We start from the raw sequence: 19,820 nt of genomic DNA, 5'->3' as shown, positions 1-19,820 counted from the left end.
ACAAATATGTTGGAATTAAGAAAATAATCGCGATGATTCGAGAAAGGCTTTTTATTTATACGCAAACGATATTTTATAAAGGCGAAACAATGTGTTTCTGTGCGTTCAGAGTAACCAAAGGCGAAACCGAAACCGAAACCGAAACGTACGTTAATAATAGAGAAGAGACAAGGAAAGGATAAAGATCTTTAAATTTAATACGGCGATGGTTGGCTGAGAAATGGCAGCGTACAGTTCTGTCGCATCGAGACTTTCCACGGTGCTTCCGTGTTATCATAATTAAACGAATTAACGAGCGCGCGTTTTGCTTCTTAGCTTTGTTTCAACTTAAAAGGCGAGAACGTGCAAGATTAACACGAAGCGTGGCCAATGTCGATTGCGATGAAGAAAGATATAAAACTTCTTAAACGTAATTATCCTTCTATCGTTATACTTCTACCGACTTATATCTTCGATGCTGTACGACTCAAAAATAATCCGATCGTGCGAATAGCACCGTATTTCACGAATTTCATTTATACGTAGCGTTTATATTTGGCATTTATCTATATCTCGGTATATGCACATAGGCGCGGTAAATCCTTCTTATTTCCACAAACCTCGCAATTCTGACACGTACCTTCTTGGTTGGAGTTGTTAACGTTAGGGTTAGGATGAGAAGTCAAAGAGGACGGTGTCTCATCCTCGGCGACGCCCATCGTTGTTGCTGCCGTTTGCTGATGATGCGTCTCCACTTCTGTAGCCTCTTCGCACCTGCAGAATAAAGACATTCAGAACTTTATCGTTCTTCCCGTCAGTGTGCTTTTCCTACGAGTACTTGCAAATAGTCGCTGTTTATGTACAGCAATTGCAATTTGAATGTTAACGATCAAACTACGCAAAATCCGTTATTGTTATCCGGTGCATAAATAAAGTACAATTTTATGGGAAAAAAGTTCAATATCAATCACACGATATGTGTTGGCTAATATATACCTTTCCCTTGATCTTTGCACACGAATGAAGAAAAAGCTGGGGAATATTTGCGTCAATCCTCCACACATATATATATGTATATATTCCTCGAAATAGAGCGACATTTCTAAGCAATCGAATTTCCAGCCGAGACAGCATTTTTCACCAATCGCTTTCGTACCTTTGCAGATGGAAAGTGCTTACGTAAAACTTGGTTTTACTTGGAGCGGCAGAGTCAAGGACCCGATGTTAGTCAAACTGTAAAGCGTTACGAGCGCGAATTCGCGTAAACCAACATTCACGTTTAATCGTAGCGTCGCGTGTAACTTGAAACTCATTGATATCGAACAACGTAAGGAAGAGAGATGCGCGTAAACGTGTCTTTGTCGTTAGCGCGTTGTACGATCCTCTATTTTCGTTGCTAATTCCGATATAATCTCAGGTGTTTGATGACAGAACTGTGCATAATAAGAGACTTTGTAAACATCGAGTAAATATTGTCCTCGATCGATGGCACCCGTGACACGATGTCACATTTAAGTAACCAAGCTCTATCGTGTTAATTTTAGAAAACAATATGTATATAAACATTGTGTAACGTCACTGATTTAACGTCGAAATGTTAATACAATGCAAATACATCGAGACTTGTAAGGAGTCGTTGTAAAGTATCGGGTATCGACCATTTATCATTTATCTGTCGCGACACGACTTAATTTATCGCCGGCACGATCCTGTTTCGACGCGTATAATTTCTAATTAAAAATATCCATTTCCTTAAAATTTTGTTTCTATAGTCTTTCAAGGTAACAACCTCTGATCTTTGTAAACAGAGGATAAAATCGAAAGTCAGGTAGATGCAAATAACGATGTATCGGTTGAAAAGGAAGTTTGTCCTGGAAAACTTTCGGTTGAAGAGGAAGAGAAAAGGAAGTCCGAGTGCTAACGATCGTATCGTATCATGTACTATCTAATAACGCATTCGTACGATAAGACAAATTTGCGCTAAAAAAAAAAAAAAAAAAAGTGAAAGACGTGGATTGGTAAGTTGGCGCGATATGACGCGTTCAACGAAATAAGAAAGAGAGGAGAATATCGCGGTGTCTCTAACGGTATATTGACCTCTGCAATGCCGATCGCCGTAAACACATATTCTATATCTCGCACGTGACTATGTGCTTTGCTCGTCGAGTTTTCATGTCGCAAATCGCAATGCTTCTTTCACATCTACGGCATTACTTCGTATATACGTACATACGCAGTTCCAATATGCAAACGCCGTTTCTCAACGAGATCCGAAATTCATTTGTAACTTAATACTTTTACACAATTTGTGCACGGGCTGATGGCGTGGTTGCAATCCCAATCGAAGAAAAATTGCGCGTTATTTCGTGTACATCGTCGTCTCGACGGAAACCGTACGCCACGGAATTAGCGAAAATTCAATCAACTACGAACAAATTGAAAAAAGTAGATATGTATATAGGTTGGTTCGCGTGGTAAAGCAACGTTATCGTTTGCTCGCGAAGCTTGGTTCGAAAGGCTAGCAGGTTGAACAGAGGCAACCGCGACAAAGATACGTGTTCTCTATGTAGCGAAACAGGCTCTTCTCCGTTGATTCGAGCAAGACTCGCCGGGTCGTTTCTCCTTCGGCCAACGACCGTCTCTCTACGTCTCTACCTTTAGTTTCAGCCGCTCCCTTTACGCGTGCCTCTACGTAAATGTAATACCTTCGAACTAAATCCGTACGTTCAAATCGCACATCCCTTCGGAATGGCGAGCATCGCTCCGAAACGAGCGATGTCGCTTCAAAAAATTCTCCTTGAAAATATATCGTATCAGAAATATTTGAATAGTATTCAATGTCGAATTTATACGATTGAATAGATATGGTGATACGAATAGAATGAAAACTGACTGGTATCTGCGATAATCTAGATGGCACCTTAATTTCTATATGACAACAACGGCAATTTGTTTGTACTTAGTAAGAATAGTAGTAGGACATAGTAAGAATGTTTATATCGTAAAATAGATCAACAAGAATGAAATTCCTTTCACTAAAATAATTTTACGATCAATGAGATTTCATCAAAGTAACAGAAAGGCAGATTAACATTTTTGCAACAGATTCTCTGCAACGTAAAAATGGTATGAAAATGAATACGTTCAAATATGGAAATTACGAAGAAGATATGGAGAGGGCAATTCATCTTACGGATAACGAGGTTTGTGTGTTATAGCGTAGCTTTTGTAAATAAAAAATAAAAAAAAGAAAAAAATAAAACAAGAAACGTCTGTTGGCAATCGAATGTATTTTTAGCAATGGTACAGACGATTGAAAAATGAAGGTTGATAAAATAAAATTTGAAGCCGAAACGACGAGAATGACGTTTCCGTGGAAGAACGAGATCAAGGAACGAGAAGTCGCGGAGCTTTTGAAAAGACGAGACCGGTTTTTCACTGGCGTTCCTATCACATATATACATAGATGTATTATCCTATATATATATATAGATGTGTTAGCACAAAAGTTTAGAATGACATTGTTGATAAAGCGCATGATAGTATGCGTATGAAGAGACGTGTGTGCGGATTAAGCGCGAACATACACAAAGGGTTATGTATTGTGCAAAATTCAATGTAAATTTACAATATTTTCTGCTTGTATCGGCAGTTTTTCATACCGTCTACGAGGACAATCTTTTCCACTGTCTTATGCTCGATGAAGAGCTGTCGCGACGGATGCAATGCTCGCTGGCAACGAAACCCTTTCTTCTCCTTTCGCCATAATTTTCTCGTGAAATCCGGTACGCAACGAACGCCGTGTATTTTCCAAGACACACCGTACTCACATCTTAATACGCGACTCCGTCTTGAAACTGCATTCGTAGGCCCGGTATTCGATGCTTCGACGTTAGAATCGAGTCAACTCTTTGCCGACGATGTTACTCTCGATCTTTGATATTTCACTGTATTCCACTCACTCACCACCGCTCTCCCTTCGGCCCTCGAATAAGATAGACAATATACTCGGCCGAGTTACAGACTACAGACCTACCGAGCCACCAGCTATCGTCCCGAGTTCCGGCCAGTTCTCGATATCCCTTTTCCCCGCGCCGAATACCCTTTACTTTTCAGTTCAATTATCTATTGATTCGTATCCAATATTAAATTTCTTTTTACTTCAATCACTCAAGTCACTTGCCTTGATAAAATCGCGCGATACCTTTTTGTGAACACCAACAAACTATGAAAATCGTGAATACGATCTGGTATTGACAAATACGTCGCGGCGTCGCGACACTGTCGACTAAATTTTACTTAGCCACCAGCTGGCGCCACGTTGCGATGCCTCGCATCTTTTAATTCCTAAAAATATTCCCATTGAACAATGAAATATATATGCATTTCGCATCTGAGCTTTTTTCTATAGAATTTTCATAGCGATATATCACATAGATGTTACTTTTCTAAAATTTTACTTTTCTCCAGTTTTACATTTTTCAATGGTATAAATTCGTTTATGTTTGAAAAATGAGAAACACGTGTGGCTCAATATGCCTGGATCAATTTGATTTAGACTTTCTTATACTTTGACTCGCTTCGATACATTTCAAATAATTGAAATCTTTTTATACAAATATATATTTATAGATTTAACGAAAAATCAAAACTTTTAGTTCAATTATTTTATTTTTCGTGTATAAGAATAAACGCGATATTTTCATCGTTATAATGCAATTTATATTATTAGAGTTGATAATTCAATAATTCGGAGAGAAAACATTTATTCTATATTCGTGCTAAATCTTACACAACTTATTATTATAATATTTAATTATATTTTTCTGTAGACAAATATTTTTGTTACAGATTGAAATAATAAAAGATTAGCAAAAATTGTATAAAATTATTTAATAAGAAAAAAGGTTACGTTCTCGAGTTTATTGCGTATTCCATGATCTATACTATTAAATTAATATGTAATTTTTTGATATTCTACGTCCTATCTATTGAAAAGTATGGCGGGTTTGTTTGAATTAAACCATAAATAGTGCTTATACAAGGTAACGTTTTTTATACATCACATTAGGGTATTAAACACCTTTGTTGCAAAACGTGCATAGATTTACAAAGTTTTTTATAAGCTATTTATTAAGTTATGCTTGTTAATTAAATACTTAGATTAAACTTTTCATAAGGTGATTATTATAATATTTAATCTAACCTAAAATAATATATTTTTATAGGATATAGGAGAATTAGTTATAAAAAACCTAAACAAATACAAAACCTACTCCTAAACCAAAGACAAATACAAGAAATTTTTAATTTTTAGAATGATTGAGAAGCCCTAAATTTATAATATTTATAATTCTATATATCTTATTACATCATGGATAATATATTTGGAAAAGAAGACTCTGGAAATGAAAGCGAGCATGTAGATGTTGAGGAAAAGGAAGAAAAAGTTAGTTCTTCGCAAGATTCTGTAATCAAAGATGTAGAAACGGTGGATGTTGATAATATACAAGTTAAGGTATGTCAGTAGGATGCTATATCGCTAAGCTAATATTTTCATTTGTTCGTTTATTTATACATAATATTAGGTGGAATTTGATGCAATGAGTTCACAGTCACAGTCGGATGGAGAAGAAATAGAAAGTAATTTGTTATGCGACGAAGTCACAGAATTGGAAGATCAATTGGAAATTGTTAAACATGAAATTGAAAGTAAAGAAGAAGAACAAGCTAGGGAAGATATATTTGAAAATGACATAGTATTGCCTCATGCAAATCCAACAAGCGTTAAGGAAAGAAGAGAAAGTAAAGAGAAAAGTAAAAAAGAATTAGAAGAAGAAGAAAGAGAAAGGATGCAGTATGTACTTAAATTTTTTGCAGTTTTTGAATATGTATATTCTGCAGAATATATATTATTTTATACATAGATAAAATATTTCTTTTTCTTCAAAGAGTACTAGTGTCAAATTTTACGGAGGATCAATTGGACAGATATGAAATGTATAGAAGAGCAGCTTTTCCAAAAGCTGCGATAAAAAGAGTAATTATTTTTCTCTTACATTTTTTATACTATGTTTTTTTAAATGTATTTCATAAATTATATGCCATATTCCAGATCATGCAAACTATAACGGGTTGTTCAGTGTCACAGAATGTGGTCATTGCTATGTCTGGTATTGCAAAAGTGTTTGTTGGAGAAATAGTAGAAGAAGGTGATACTTAAATCTTCTGTTAACATCTCTAATGAGTTAAACTATTTCCTTTAATTCAAATATGATTATTAAATTAGCTCTTGACGTTATGGAAGCTCATCAAGAATCAGGTCCTTTACAACCGAAACATTTAAGAGAAGCAGTTAGAAGATTAAGACTTCAAGGACAAATTCCAAATGGTCGTGCTAATAAAACATTCTTCCGATTATAAGTATTTTTTAGCATAATTATTTAAAACTGTGATTTAAAACAAATGTCTTTAATAGGTTAAAAAGTTGAGTAAATATTTTTGTATAAAAAGGTGTGATATATACACGATGTATTAATATCTATACAGAAAGTTATTCGAATGAGAACAAATACAGCTTCTCATACATGCACACACAGAGTGAGACATACAGTTAACAACATAAAATAAATTTTTGCTATTGATTATATAATTTTATAATTGTTTTATATTATTAGTATTATTTCTGTCAAAATGGCTTTCTCACGTTTCTCTATCTTCTACCATCGTTTGGTATTATCAAACGAAATTTTACAGTAGCGTGCCAGGATTGATATATTTATGTTTAAACTAGTTTCAAGTTATGAAGAGAATAAATAATCACAAAAAAATATCCAAATATAACAACGTGAAATGGATAAATTAATAATTATGTAAAGATAACGTACAATTTTATGTATTTTTTTTTTAATTAGATACGAATTATTAAAGAAATTAAAGATAAAATATTTCACATTTATATTGTCTCATTTGCTAAATTAGGAGAAATCAAATTCATCAATGAACATATTATTTTTATATTTTTATAGCAATTTAATCACAAAATATTTTTATTATGCAAACATATTTCAATAAGTAAAATAATAGTTGCATTATATTATACCTCTTTTAAATATTAATTAGTATTTATAATATTGATATGTGATAGCATCTTTCATATTGCTATTTTCTGGCTTTTAATACTTCTTAGTAGTAGTAATTGATGAACACAGTCAATTGTTTTATTTTAACTAACTAAATATACTATATGTATATACAACTATCACATATCCTGCATATATAGGTGAAACTGTCAGATAAAATGTGATTTATTTTATCATTGATATTACTTTTAATCAATTTGACTTATTAATGCATAATTTCATTTAACTGATGAAGCATTGTGAGCGATTAATGTAATATGTATTTATTACCTATGTTGTTATTAGTATGCATTATTTTAGAGAAGTCTGATAACGGTATTAAATTTGGAGAGTTGTATACCTTTAAATCAAAGGAAAATACTCTAACGTTTAATTCAAATTCTTTGAATGCTAATGCAATTCATGAATGGTAATAATATTTCTTTTATATTGCAAAAATTATATCAACCCACGTATGTTTTACAATTGTTTATTGTCTACTGATTACGTTGTTATACTAATTATGAGACTTAACATTAAGTTTATGAAATTAGTATGTACGATAATCAAGAGGTCAGCCTTTTCTCTGCTGAATTAAATGTCTTACAAAAAGTTCAGGCAGATACTAAAAAGAAAATTAATCTGTATGTTCTTGGGTTTAATAACAAAAAGTTCAGATATGTAAAAGTCAGTTACTTAAATGAGTATGCAATTCATATAATTTGAAATAGATATTCATTTAATATACGTTGGATGCAGTTTGGTCAAATAATACCACAGCGAAATGATAAAGGATGTTATCATAGTCCATTTTACTGTAAAACTCTAACAAACCGTCGGCGCAAATTACTTAGTTATTTAAATAAAATGCTTTATGAAAATCCTACAATGAGTGTGGAGTTACATGAAAAGGAACAAACTAACTTATTGAAGTATATTGGACATCCTACTGAAAATAGTAAGTAAACAAGGAAGTTATTCAGTTAGATTTATGCACTTCCAAACGTACCTAGAATGTACTTAATATCTATTATTTTTAATCAATCAATTTATTATATATCAATTTATTATATATATGTATATATAAATCTATTATTAATCTATTTTAAAGATAAAATTTTTTTATTAACAAAATAAATTATTTTTCAAATATTATAGATAGTGAATTGTGGGATGACTGGAGCAATTGGAGTATATGCAGTGTAACATGCGGAAGTGGTCGTCAAGTTCGTTGGCGTCATTGTTCAGCAGAACATTGCATAAAAGGATTAAAGAGAGCACAAATAAAAACATGCCGTTTAAAAAATTGTGATTCTAAAGATATTCTTCAGTGGCTTGGCATTAAATCCAAATAGTTTTATTAAAAATAGAGAATACATTGTTATATTTTAAGTTTATACAGAAATACGAACATAAGATTTTGACTTTAATTCTATATTCAATTGAAATGAACCTTTTTCTTCAATGAAATTGTATTTAACTTTAACTAAATTTTACACATTATATTTAATAGATGTAATAATCAGTGGTATTTCTGTCTGTATTATTTGCTGCTATTTATCGATAAATTTCTATTTTTCCATTCTTTGCTTTGGTATTTCCGCTCTATTAAAAAAGTGAAAGATATTACACATTTTAGTACAGTTTACGTACATATATCTGCGATACCTTACGAAATTATTATAGCACATTTGTACCATATGCATATTGTTCTAAATTAAACTTTCGGTAACGTTGGGGACGATATATATGTAAATGATGGTAAAAAACCATTAAACATTTACTTTGCTGTGATACAGACTTTTAATTTTGTTTATTTTTTTTTTTGCTATGTGCATATAGCATTACCAAAACTACATAATTTTACTTTATCCTCAATTAATCATTTCTATTAAATAATAACATTGCTTAATCCTCTTATATGTAATTTTATTATTGCTATAGCTTTAAAAAAATTATTAGAGCATTTCTTTCGTTGATAGATAATTTCAGTCAATAAAAAGTATAACGCGAAATTAATAAATCAGTAATGCAAATTATGCTATATGATTTGGTAAAATCGTTTGTTAAAACATTTATCATTATATTTATTCTTATAGAGTGTTTATCAATTTTTCAGTCCGAAAGTCATTTAAATAATATTATATTAACTCCTTATAAACAATCATCTCCCAGACAAAAGGAAAATTTGCATCGTACCATGGAAACATACGCTATTACAAATAACGAAGTTAATACAGATGGACAAAGTGGAAAAAAAGGTATAACCAATAAGCAATTGATTTACTATTTTAATTATTATTTGATAAATACTTTATTATAATTATAGAAAATATTATTAAAGGAGAATATATTGGATCGCCCGGAAAGTTCATTCCGATTTATATTTAGATTTATATTATATTTATATTTAGATATTTAGATTCGATAGATTATTGAATTATATAGGTGCTATTTTATTCCACAACCTTTCTCTATCCTTTAAGCAACTTGAATATTGCATCCTTCCAGAACCTCTCAAGTTTTTCAGTGAGAAACTTTTCAATAAGATCTTTCATGTCAACCAATTTAATTCAAAATCGGAACAAACTTTCCGGACGATCCAATATTAGCCTATTAAGGACCAGGAATTATGTTAACGCTGTATTTCATTTGTAGTTATCTTCGATTACTTTACTTTGTTGATGTTTGCTTTCTACTATTATGGCTATGAAAAAGAATTCTGAGGACTTGCCTAATATTCTTGCTTTCTTTTTTATTATTTCTTCTGTCAACTATATTCTACGTTTTTATAGAGTTTGTACAAATTGTAATATTTGTAGCATCGTGGTAAGCTATGCTTTTGTAAATCATAATCTTTCTTGTGTCTCTGACTTTGAATCGATTTCTGTAAAACATTTATTATTCTAGTACATATTTTGTATCTTGATAAAAGAATATGTAAATTACTTTATTTAATTTTTCACCAATATATTTGTAGTAATTTCAAACTTTTTAATTGTAAAAATGTTTTTATTTTTTTTCAAGAATGTCATGTTTGTACATGTCTTCAAACTTAATATATTGCAATTATTTAAAATTTAGGTAAATATAATAACAGACTTGACAATTATTCAATACATCATTTTATTAATGGTGATAATTGTATTAAATAGTAATTTAATGGAAGAATTATTCTTTATTATTATTATATGAATCTTAAATTTATTGTGCATTTTTCAAAATATGTGGCAAATATGAATGTTATATTTATGGCACTGTTTTAGCAGTAATCTTATATGAATATTTTTATTTGAAAATGAAATATTTTAACGATAGGTAGGATCACTCGTCAAGGACCAAAAATATGGGATCAATGGGGAAACTGGTCAAGCTGTAGTGTTACTTGTGGTATAGGAAAATTAACAAGATGGAGGCATTGTATAGGTGGAAGTTGTTTATTAGGTGAAAAGAAAGCACAATTAAAAACTTGTACTCTTGCAGCATGTTAATGGTCAGACTATGAATTATGGTAGTTTTTTTAGTATTTTAGGGATAAAATTGGCAAAATATGTTAAATTTGAATAATGGTAATTATTCCAGGGTTGAATGCTCTCTATTTATTAAATACTATTCAGCCAGTAAATTCAAGGTATAATTTTATTTGATTCATTAATGAACATTTATCTGTAACATTTTATGTCAGAAAACATTTTATATCTGAAAACAATCATAACACAATACGTACTAAAATAATTTTTATTTCATATCTATAACAGAAACATGCGAAATTCATTTAATAATACACACCTCTTAAATATTGAAGATTTTCTTCAAAATGTAGCATATATTAATGTATGAAAATAATTGATAAATCTATTATATATCTCTATAAAATAAAGTATTTTATTCATTCACTCTTAAAATAGTCATTGGTTCTATAAATTGTTGGAGGCTCGTACATTGATAATTTATTAGGTACCACAGGTTCTTGGGTTTTTTTCTGAAATACATATCATGAAATATATGTATTACGAATCAGGTAATCGTGTTATCAACATTATGAAAGTAACAATGACTTACAAAGAAAGATAAACGATTTAACATTCCAAATAATCTATCAGAGATTCCTAATTCAGCTTCTGCATTATCAACGGCAGCTTCTAATGTTGTTAGATTTACATTAATCATCGCAATAACATGTTCTAAAGCATCTATTCGTCTACTAAGATTTATGACCTCTTGTTGCATGTCTTGTAGTTTTGGGATATATTGATCGGTACATTGACTATTTTCAGACTGAACCTTTTAACACAAAGTATAATGTAGATAATATATATATATAAATTATGTTTATTAAAAATTTATTAATTTAAATTATTATCTCTAACCATTTCAATAATTGACTGAAACTCTTCTAAACGCATCATTACATCTTCGATTGCATCATGAAAATTCTTCATCTGGAATGTAACATTACATTATATCGTACGTTTTATTTTACAATTATAGGATATAAGAAAATATTCTTTGATATATGTAACACTTCAGGTTCATTCATTGAGGTTATGTATAGGATGGTACATACTTGACTGGATAAATCTAGTTTTAAATAATTTGCGTAGTCCTTAGCTAATTCTTCGACTATCGGTATAGTGTGCGAAGACATTTTTTTAATAACAATTTATTGAAATGATATTCAATTGTTTACATTGTTTGTTACTAAAACGCCACTTCTTGATACCACACGTCTGTGATATGATAAGATATATATAAAGATCTTTGTTTTCGTCAAGCTAGTTTTTGACTTTGCAAAATATATGAAAGCTGCAAAAAAATGTATGTTATATAAAATATATAGAATTAATTCAATATTACATCAAAGTTTAATATTATTTTACTTGGTTCTGTCTTTTGTTATTATATTTAAATTACTTCTTTATCGGCGTAAAATTTTACTACATTAAACTTATAAATACAATAATACTATTACTTATTAGGTAAGGTAAAATGTTTAATGAGCGATAGCAAGGAGAGAAAGGAAGAGATATTTTCTAGGAGAGTAATGTAAATGTCGATGAACTACAAATGTGCATTGAGTTTACACAACATCTTTGCGTAACGAAAAACATACTTGTTGTAAGAACATTAAGGCGATACAACTAACTTTTCAGTGAAAGGAGCAAGTGCAACTTATTGCACCTAATTATATCAAAATTATATCGTCCATACCATTACTTTTGCACACATGATTAAATTTAGAAAATATGTTATATGAGTTTATACGATAATACCAAATTATAAAATTTCGTTATATGTCGTTTGACAGTTACCTGTGGATTATAACAATGCACGAATCAAGAAAACTTAGATTTAACTTTTCCAAGGTAGAGAAGAAATTTAAGTTTAATTTTCTTTTTCTTTTTAAGAAGTACATTTAAATAGTACTCAATATGATAGTATACATGCATGGGTATCTATATGTGGACATATGTTTATAATATTCATAATGTAACAGAAGAATAAAGTTGCTCGTAATTTTAAGTTACTTTAGTGTTACAGTTTGACTGTAGTGATCTAAACGTAAATGTTGATTTAACAGAAATATAACAATTTCATGTTGATTTCAAATTCGTCGCATCTCGTACGCAGTGTAATTTGTTTCAGTCAAAAGTATCGCTTTACATTGAAGCTACATGAAATAGTATGAACGAATTTTATAATAAAAAATATTTCGACAGAAGCAAAAGGAAATACGCGTTTCTTTGTAACTGAATGCATCGAGTGACGAAGATACCACAAGAAAAACTTTTCAAATAGAAGGAAAAGGCTTACATTTCGTCAAATTGAACGCACCTGCGTTCAGGTGGGGAGACGACATTAGTTCTGCTACGACTTTCAGCTCGATCTGCGTTGAAGCTCAGTAGGTTCGAACACCGTGGTTCACGACTGTTTTTCCTGTTCTTATTTAGTTTGAGCGATTTCGTGTTGTATTTCCAACTCTCCTGCCGATTTCGCGTACTGTGAAATATCTTAGAAGAGACTTGTTTCACTTTTATCAGTCTATTCCCGTAGTCTATTGGGTAAGTATATTTTTGTTTAGTATTATTTTCATATCAATTTTTTGATATTAGGTACCGGTGATATTTTTCTCGTTTTGTTGTGTAATGAAATCGGTCAATGAAATCAATCGGGTACTCCTTAACGTTGATAGTAGGTGACTTTAGGGAAGAGTGAATAATAAATTGGAAATAAATAAATACATATTAAGGTTGGTCATATAACAATAATAATAATAAAAGTTGTCATTATTGCAAGTAGCTATTACTATTTCGCAAGTATTATATTCATTCAATTATTTGGCTCCTTTTATTCATGTGAAAAGTGATTGGACTAAGGAACAAGTCAAGCAGCTATCGATATAGTTGTTTTTGTTTTTAACCCTCTGCTGTCACTTTTAACTTCCCTACCGATTCGTATATAAAATTTTAGTTGTAGTTATTATTTAAATAAATTTAACAAATACATATTACGGAGATGGAATGAAGGATAAGATTAACTAGATGATAAACGATACAGATAAATGGGAAGAAAGAGAAAGAAAATAATAAGATGGAATATACAATATACAATGGTACAATATACAATATACAATGACTTTTCATCAAAGGTTTTTTTGTTCGATCGTCGAAAAACAGAATGATTTTCTATTTATTTAGTTGAGTGTATTTCTCGTCGACGTAATTATTAGTTTAAGCGGAAATGTTATCTTATCTGGGATTAAATGTTTTAAGGATGCGTAAATAATTTTTTAAATTAAATCAACGTAATATATGTTCATAAACTATTCTACGAAGATCTTTCATAAGTCTGTTAAATTAAATGTATCGGTATACGCGATCGATAGATACTATCGGAAGCATTCGTTCGAAATCGTGATTTATTTAGGGTAATAAATCCTTGATTATAAATATTTTAATCTGAAACGATACACCTCGAAACGAATTTTACACGGTTGTCCAGTTTCATCACTCATCATTAAGACATTTCGAATTCATACGAATTTGTTTTGCCAATGATATAATTGTTTCTTTTTTCGTTGAATGAATTAATTGTTCGCAGTTATTTTTGTAAAACGTTTTTATGAGGCGTTTTTTAAATCAATAATGGCGCTAATTATTGAATACCGTGTAGTAGTTATTGGACATGTATGTAGAATAATAGGAAAAGTTATACACTTTACTTATTTTGAAACATAAATACTCATAAGATTTAAAATTATATAGCTTTCTTAGATAACATTTAATAGAGGACACTATTAAATTACATGATTTACTCTGTACACTTCCGTTTTCTAAAAAAAGACTTTGTTGCAGCTATGTATATATTAAATTTTTCTGTTCACCGGGATGCTTCAAGTAGATGTCGGCTGAACTGTAAACAGGTTTTAAAATATCTTATAGAGGATTATTCTATGAATAAAGTTTCAAAAACATGTCACATAACAATGAGCAACTTATTCTTGCACGATAGTTGTCATTTTACAAATTAATCTTGATTGAAACAATTTGTAACGTATGGAAGGAAAAGTATTTTAAAAGGTTTTGCGGCAAATCACGATACGCGAAGATTGTTCTAGTTTTGTAATCGAAATTTTATATTATTGCTGTCGAAAGGTTCTGGAAAAGTGAAACTCATTCACTGTTGCCACATTTAATACTATCGAATGACCGGACCATTCACTTTCTAATGAAACTACATAATTTTACTTCAATTTCTATGATCTTCTATCTACTTATACGCGTGTATCATAAAAATAACACAATTTTTTCAGTTTTCGTAGATTTTTTCATTGCTTGCATCTTTTCACACTTTATTAAATATCGTAATGTTATAGAATATATCGTGACATTTTCGACAAAAATTGATTAAAATATCACAATTGAATATGTTAATGTTTTAGTCGTATAACGAAAATACATGCTACTTCGAATGCAAGGAATAATGTATAAAACGTATAGCGATTTATGATTTGATCCTTGTCGTTACTTTAAAATTCTCGTATAATACGTGCGATCGTTTTATTACGTCATGGCAAAATATTACCATAATGCGAGAAATTATATGTTTATAGAAACAGTTAAATGTACAAATACGGTAAGTTGCGGTGACTGTATCTCAAGAATACTTTCACTGTCAAGTACACGACACATTCTTTTATTAACGTAATTGCGAGATGAAACGACGACTTTTGCAATTAATGCTAGTTAACTATACAGTGGGTTAAAATTCGTTTGCTTAAAAATTATGAACTGTACTTCCGATACACGGATGCACTAATGTCTGTCTATCGAGGCGCGACCTGATGAAAATTAACTGTATAGTGGTAACGATACGTGGAATGTATTGGATTACGCCAATACCTACATACGAAAAGGACTGGTTTAACTTTGTTTTCTCCTTGGACTTTGTTCAAATGACAGATAGTGACTGACTTTTGCCAAGATTCAGGCACAAGCGAACGCGCGATTATGAAATGTTCGCGGAAAAGGAGAATCGAGGAAGTTCGGGAAAGAAACCGACCGAATGAAAAATGGAAAAGTGGAGAAGACGATAAAAAAGAATAACAGTCGTAAAACTCGTTAAAAATATTCCATCTATCGTAGAATATATGCATATGTAGGTATATGTGCTGGTATTTTATTATAACAATATGTGCTTAATTCATAGAATGGACAGATTCCAGCAAAATGTATTGTTAAGCTTTTTTTACAAATGTACCGTTAATTTAGAAAAATATTACATTTATAAATTTAATTCCCTACGTACACGATGTACGTGCGCATATGTCTACGTACCTATGTGTTTCAGCTGTTTCGAGTTTGATATAAAATATAAATTTAAATATTATTCGTAGAATCGTTACTTTCAGTGGATCTTCCATATTTTTCCTTTTTTTTTTTTTTTACTGTTAAACCAAGTAGAATGAGCGAATGAGTAATAAAGAAACTAATCTTTTTCGGAGACGCTATGTACTGGACGTACTGAACTTTCACGACAGTTTGTTTCAGATTTAAAAGAAAAAAATGAGCGAATTAAGCGAGATACAATCCTTTTACAAAGGAAAAGTCATTTTTGTAACCGGAGGGACCGGTTTGATGGGAAAAGTCCTAATTGAGAAGCTACTTTATAGTTGTAGCGATTTAAATAAGATTTATATTTTGATACGACCAAAAAGAGGTCGTACTCCCGAGATGCGTGTCGACGAAATGTTTAAATTACTCGTAAGTATGAACCCTCCTTTGTACTTTATACTTTAGAACTCTTTTTCTTTTTTTTTAAACTCTTGCTATTAATTATTTTCGATTAATCGGAGCTGTATCTAGTATAGTGTACTTGTGTTATCATATAGAAGGTGATTACGAATCATGAGTATCGTCTACAGTGTATCGTATGTGCCCAATTTCTTATTTATCGATTGTATGTATACCAATTACGAAGCAACATATTGAAACTGAATGAAGAGCAACTAACCTTCGAGTAAAAATATCGAACCGACAAGTGATTACTATGCGCGATTTAATGAAATTTGAAATAATTTTGAACAGATGTTTCAAAGAATACAAAAGCAAAAGCCTGAAGCAATGAAGAAAGTTATACCTTTAAGCGGGGATGTGGGTATGAAGAATTTAGGATTAACTAACGAGCAACTCGAAATATTGATAAACGAAACTGACGTAGTATTCCATTTTGCCGCAACCCTTAAATTAGAATCTAAGTTGAAGGACGCTATTGACATGAATACGGTAAATTTATTAATTAAATCACGTAACAAACATTTTGTAGTTTCAAACGTATACATTCAATTATACGTTTCCATTGTGATATTTGCGTTATTCTTTTTAAATTTTCTTTCTTTGATCTTGTTAATACTATCGTTTAAGGTCGGAACGAAAAGGGTTATAGAATTAGGTAGAAAGATGAAAAAGCTGAAGGCATTTGTGCATCTGAGCACAGCCTTCTGTTACGCCGACAAAGAGGAACTCGACGAAAAAGTGTACGAATCATCCGCTGATCCTCACGACGTTATGAGGCTGGTTCAATGGCTAGATGAAAGTGCCATCGATCTTATTACACCCAAGTAATTAATGTCTTTATGGGATTTTATCGTAGAGAAATGATATTACATTCGTATCTCTTAATAGCTTATAAAATTACGATCTCGATAATTTTTCTAAAATATTATATTATACATTATGGGAAGAATGACAAATTGTTTAAAATTAGCGTATCAAGTTAATTTATTTGGCTATTTAAATACTAATAATTCGTATCGATTTCGTCGAATACAGGGTGTTGGGTCTTCATCCGAATACTTATACGTATTCAAAGAGATTGGCCGAAAAACTGGTAGCAGACGAATACCCGGATTTACCTTGTTGCATTGCCAGACCATCGATAGGTAAAAATAATTTTGCCGATAGATAATACTTTTTCAAAAACAACTTGCAGAAAAATAAAAAGCTATAGAGATATACATGTACTACGGTAAAGGACGCTCTTCTTTTCATCGTTTTCGTAAAAAGTCGAAAGGAAGGGAAATGTTCGATACGATTATAATATATATTTTTATTTTCAGCCGATCGCTTACTTAAACGTTTCGTTGTTAACGCGCGATAGTGTTTTAATTCGTGATATACGTATTTATATAGACTATCGTTAAACGAATTGATAGAATACGGATTTCGTGTGAAAGCAAATATTACATTGTCGTATGTACAGTAACTCCAGCTTTGGCAGAACCGTTACCAGGTTGGGTGGATAACCTAAACGGACCTGTGGGCCTTATGGTGGGTGCAGGCAAAGGTGTGATAAGGTCGATGCTCTGTAATGGAAGCTATCACGCCGAAGTAATACCCGTCGACCTTGCTATCAATGCGTTAATCGCAACCGCACATAGAACGGCTACGACGACCAAGTAAGCTATTCCATCAGCCTTTCCGTTATCTGTTTGTAGGTGAAATAGTAATTAGAACCATCCAGTCTCTGCCCTTTGGTTTACATATTTCTCACTTTTTCTTTGTTAGAGATACAAGTATACCGGTATACAATATGACGCAAAGTGGCATATTACCCATTACGTGGGGAGAAGTATTGGGTAAAGGCAAAAAGATCGCGTATGAATATCCCTTCGAAGGACAAATTTGGTATCCAACCGGTGACATACATAGCAGCAAATTCGTACATAATCTGATCGTCTTCTTGTTTCACATTATACCGGCTTATTTCATCGATTTTCTTATGTTGATATTTCGGCAAAAGAGATTGTAAGCCAAGTTTTTCGAATTAATTACTTCTTTTCTATCTTGTCACTTTCGGATTCTATATAGGATGTTCCTTTTTAGTATGGTTCGTATCCAAAGACGTATTTCCGTCGGACTCGAAGTTTTACAATACTTCACTATGAGGGAATGGACCTTCCATAACTCAAACTTGCTAATAATGCGGCAAGAAATGAGTGCGAAAGACAAGGAGATTTTCCCAATAGATTTCTCGTCTATCGATCATGCCGAGTATATAAAAACTTGCGTTCTAGGTGCACGACAATATTGCATGAAAGAGAATTTGTCCACATTGCCGAGCGCTAGAAGACACCAAGCGATGTATGTATTCACGTTGTCACTTTTAAAATGCTATTACGTTTCATCTTTTTGGAGAATATCGTAACATAAGCACACGTAAATGTTTTTTAAACGATTTCGATTCTTCTATTATCGCGATATAATTCGCGTATTGTATTTTCAGATTATACGTCATTCACATAATTGCTGTCTATCTATTTTACTTCGGAATGTTATATCTTATTTACAAGAACTTCGAAATAGCAAGATCTGGTTTGGATTCTGTCACGGAGCACGTGAAATCTTTGTCAATTTTGGGCGGAGTTATGCGAAAGGTCCACCAGTAATGGCATAACGTATATTATGTATTTGTATACAAACGATTTAGCGTATTCTTTTGTTTTAAAAGAGCTTTGTTTTATATTTTTGCTTGAAACCAGCTTGTATTCTATAACAAAACGCAACAAGCTCCGTCAAGAACTTTTTCTTAAGCTACTTTACTATGTCATAACGAACCACACACGACTTTTCATCGAATCAGACTATACGAAGCTACATATGTGTATGCTCGTTCTTCTTTTACGTCCGAGATAAATAATAGTAAGTTAATAAACGAAATTTGCCATTTACTAGTACCAAATCTCATAATAGATTGGCACCGAGTAATTTCAAATCCGATTTGAAATTCTGTTATTGAACTACCTAGAAATCTAGGTTCTTTAGTTTCGGGTATTTCTAGAACAAGATTCCCTCGTTCTATTTCTTTCTCATTAAAAATAATATAATTTTCTTCGCATGCCGTTTTCTCGTCATCGTCGTCGTTTTATGCAAATAGTAAGTATCTTTCGACGAAAACGCAACGTTATTCTTTCGCTAAATGACTTTTAACATTTCACATCTAAGGAAAGCCAACGTGTTAATTGATTTAGCAACAGATATTCCGTAAACATGCGTTAACTACCGTGGGTAAGCATCGCGTTCCATATACTTTTGGGCAAAATACGCGACATCTATTTAAAGAGAAAATGTTTATATTATATGCTATATCCTATCCTATATTATATATCGTTTTCATATGCACGAATAACGGCCATTTCATACGCCTGTCGATATGCAACGC

At 31.6% G+C, this 19,820-nt stretch overlaps 6 protein-coding genes across 14 annotated transcripts in view; 4 read left to right on the top strand and 2 right to left on the bottom strand.

Annotated features, from left to right (window-relative positions):
• The window catches only part of LOC117233306 (serine/threonine-protein kinase tricorner), a 45,326-nt gene extending 41,073 nt beyond the window's left edge, over positions 1–4,253 (bottom strand). For 2 of the 4 annotated variants that reach the window (XM_033493482.1, XM_033493469.1), the window contains exons 1-2: positions 976–1,094; positions 620–753 (exon numbers count right to left, since the gene is read on the bottom strand). In XM_033493482.1, coding sequence (XP_033349373.1) covers positions 620–753; positions 976–1,079 — 238 coding nt within the window. In that variant the 5' untranslated portion in view covers positions 1,080–1,094. Of the gene's footprint in view, positions 1–619; positions 754–975; positions 1,095–3,641 lie in introns of those variants that run through there. The other 2 variants (XM_033493474.1, XM_033493471.1) reach the window with 2 other exon arrangements.
• A 672-nt stretch (positions 4,254–4,925) lies between these two features.
• On the top strand, positions 4,926–6,482 carry LOC117233310 (transcription initiation factor TFIID subunit 11). Of its 2 annotated transcripts, none has more exons than XM_033493491.1 (6): positions 4,926–5,024; positions 5,297–5,497; positions 5,568–5,836; positions 5,932–6,019; positions 6,095–6,191; positions 6,269–6,482. In XM_033493491.1, the coding sequence occupies exons 2-6, from the start codon at positions 5,354–5,356 to the stop codon at positions 6,400–6,402; spliced, it is 732 nt and encodes a 243-aa protein (XP_033349382.1). In that variant the 5' UTR covers positions 4,926–5,024; positions 5,297–5,353; the 3' UTR covers positions 6,403–6,482. The 2 variants fall into 2 exon arrangements, with proteins under 2 accessions (XP_033349382.1, XP_033349381.1); XM_033493490.1 differs by lacking the exon at positions 4,926–5,024 and adding an exon at positions 5,056–5,159.
• Positions 6,483–7,053: 571 nt separating this feature from the next.
• LOC117233313 (A disintegrin and metalloproteinase with thrombospondin motifs adt-2) lies at positions 7,054–8,894 on the top strand. Its single transcript, XM_033493494.1, has 3 exons — positions 7,054–7,713; positions 7,744–8,058; positions 8,259–8,894. The coding sequence occupies exons 2-3, from the start codon at positions 7,854–7,856 to the stop codon at positions 8,453–8,455; spliced, it is 402 nt and encodes a 133-aa protein (XP_033349385.1). The 5' UTR covers positions 7,054–7,713; positions 7,744–7,853; the 3' UTR covers positions 8,456–8,894.
• A 318-nt stretch (positions 8,895–9,212) lies between these two features.
• Positions 9,213–10,613, top strand: LOC117233314 (zinc metalloproteinase nas-36-like). Its single transcript, XM_033493495.1, has 2 exons — positions 9,213–9,361; positions 10,419–10,613. Exons 1-2 carry the CDS (start codon positions 9,301–9,303, stop codon positions 10,589–10,591), a joined length of 234 nt encoding a protein of 77 aa, XP_033349386.1. The 5' UTR covers positions 9,213–9,300; the 3' UTR covers positions 10,592–10,613.
• Positions 10,470–19,261, top strand: LOC117233308 (putative fatty acyl-CoA reductase CG5065). 4 transcript variants are annotated; one of them, XM_033493485.1, is made up of 9 exons: positions 10,470–10,544; positions 16,151–16,363; positions 16,688–16,885; positions 17,024–17,220; positions 17,432–17,541; positions 17,862–18,057; positions 18,167–18,406; positions 18,485–18,742; positions 18,885–19,047. In XM_033493485.1, exons 2-9 carry the CDS (start codon positions 16,166–16,168, stop codon positions 19,045–19,047), a joined length of 1,560 nt encoding a protein of 519 aa, XP_033349376.1. In that variant the 5' UTR covers positions 10,470–10,544; positions 16,151–16,165. The 4 variants fall into 4 exon arrangements, with proteins under 4 accessions (XP_033349376.1, XP_033349375.1, XP_033349377.1 ...); XM_033493484.1 differs by lacking the exon at positions 10,470–10,544 and adding an exon at positions 12,938–13,162; XM_033493486.1 differs by lacking the exon at positions 10,470–10,544 and adding an exon at positions 12,938–13,162 and having other exon boundaries at positions 16,141–16,363.
• LOC117233311 (biogenesis of lysosome-related organelles complex 1 subunit 4) lies at positions 10,697–11,853 on the bottom strand. Of its 2 annotated transcripts, XR_004493294.1 has the most exons (5): positions 11,668–11,853; positions 11,471–11,542; positions 11,163–11,384; positions 10,890–11,082; positions 10,697–10,799 (listed from the first exon to the last, which is right to left on the bottom strand). XR_004493294.1 is itself a non-coding variant. In XM_033493493.1 (4 exons), the coding sequence occupies exons 1-4, from the start codon at positions 11,746–11,748 to the stop codon at positions 10,990–10,992; spliced, it is 468 nt and encodes a 155-aa protein (XP_033349384.1). In that variant the 5' UTR covers positions 11,749–11,853; the 3' UTR covers positions 10,888–10,989. The 2 variants fall into 2 exon arrangements, 1 of the variants encoding a protein (XP_033349384.1); XM_033493493.1 differs by lacking the exon at positions 10,697–10,799 and having other exon boundaries at positions 10,888–11,082.
• Positions 19,262–19,820: the final 559 nt, after the last annotated feature.

Source organism: Bombus vosnesenskii, unplaced genomic scaffold (genome assembly GCF_011952255.1).
Source record: "Bombus vosnesenskii isolate JDL3184/JDL3185 unplaced genomic scaffold, Bvos_JDL3184-5_v1.1 scf7180000013295, whole genome shotgun sequence".
In the NCBI taxonomy this organism is placed as follows: domain Eukaryota; kingdom Metazoa; phylum Arthropoda; class Insecta; order Hymenoptera; family Apidae; genus Bombus; species Bombus vosnesenskii.
The sequence above is the reverse complement of the archived record's forward strand: the minus strand, read 5'-3'. Positions and strand labels throughout refer to the sequence as shown.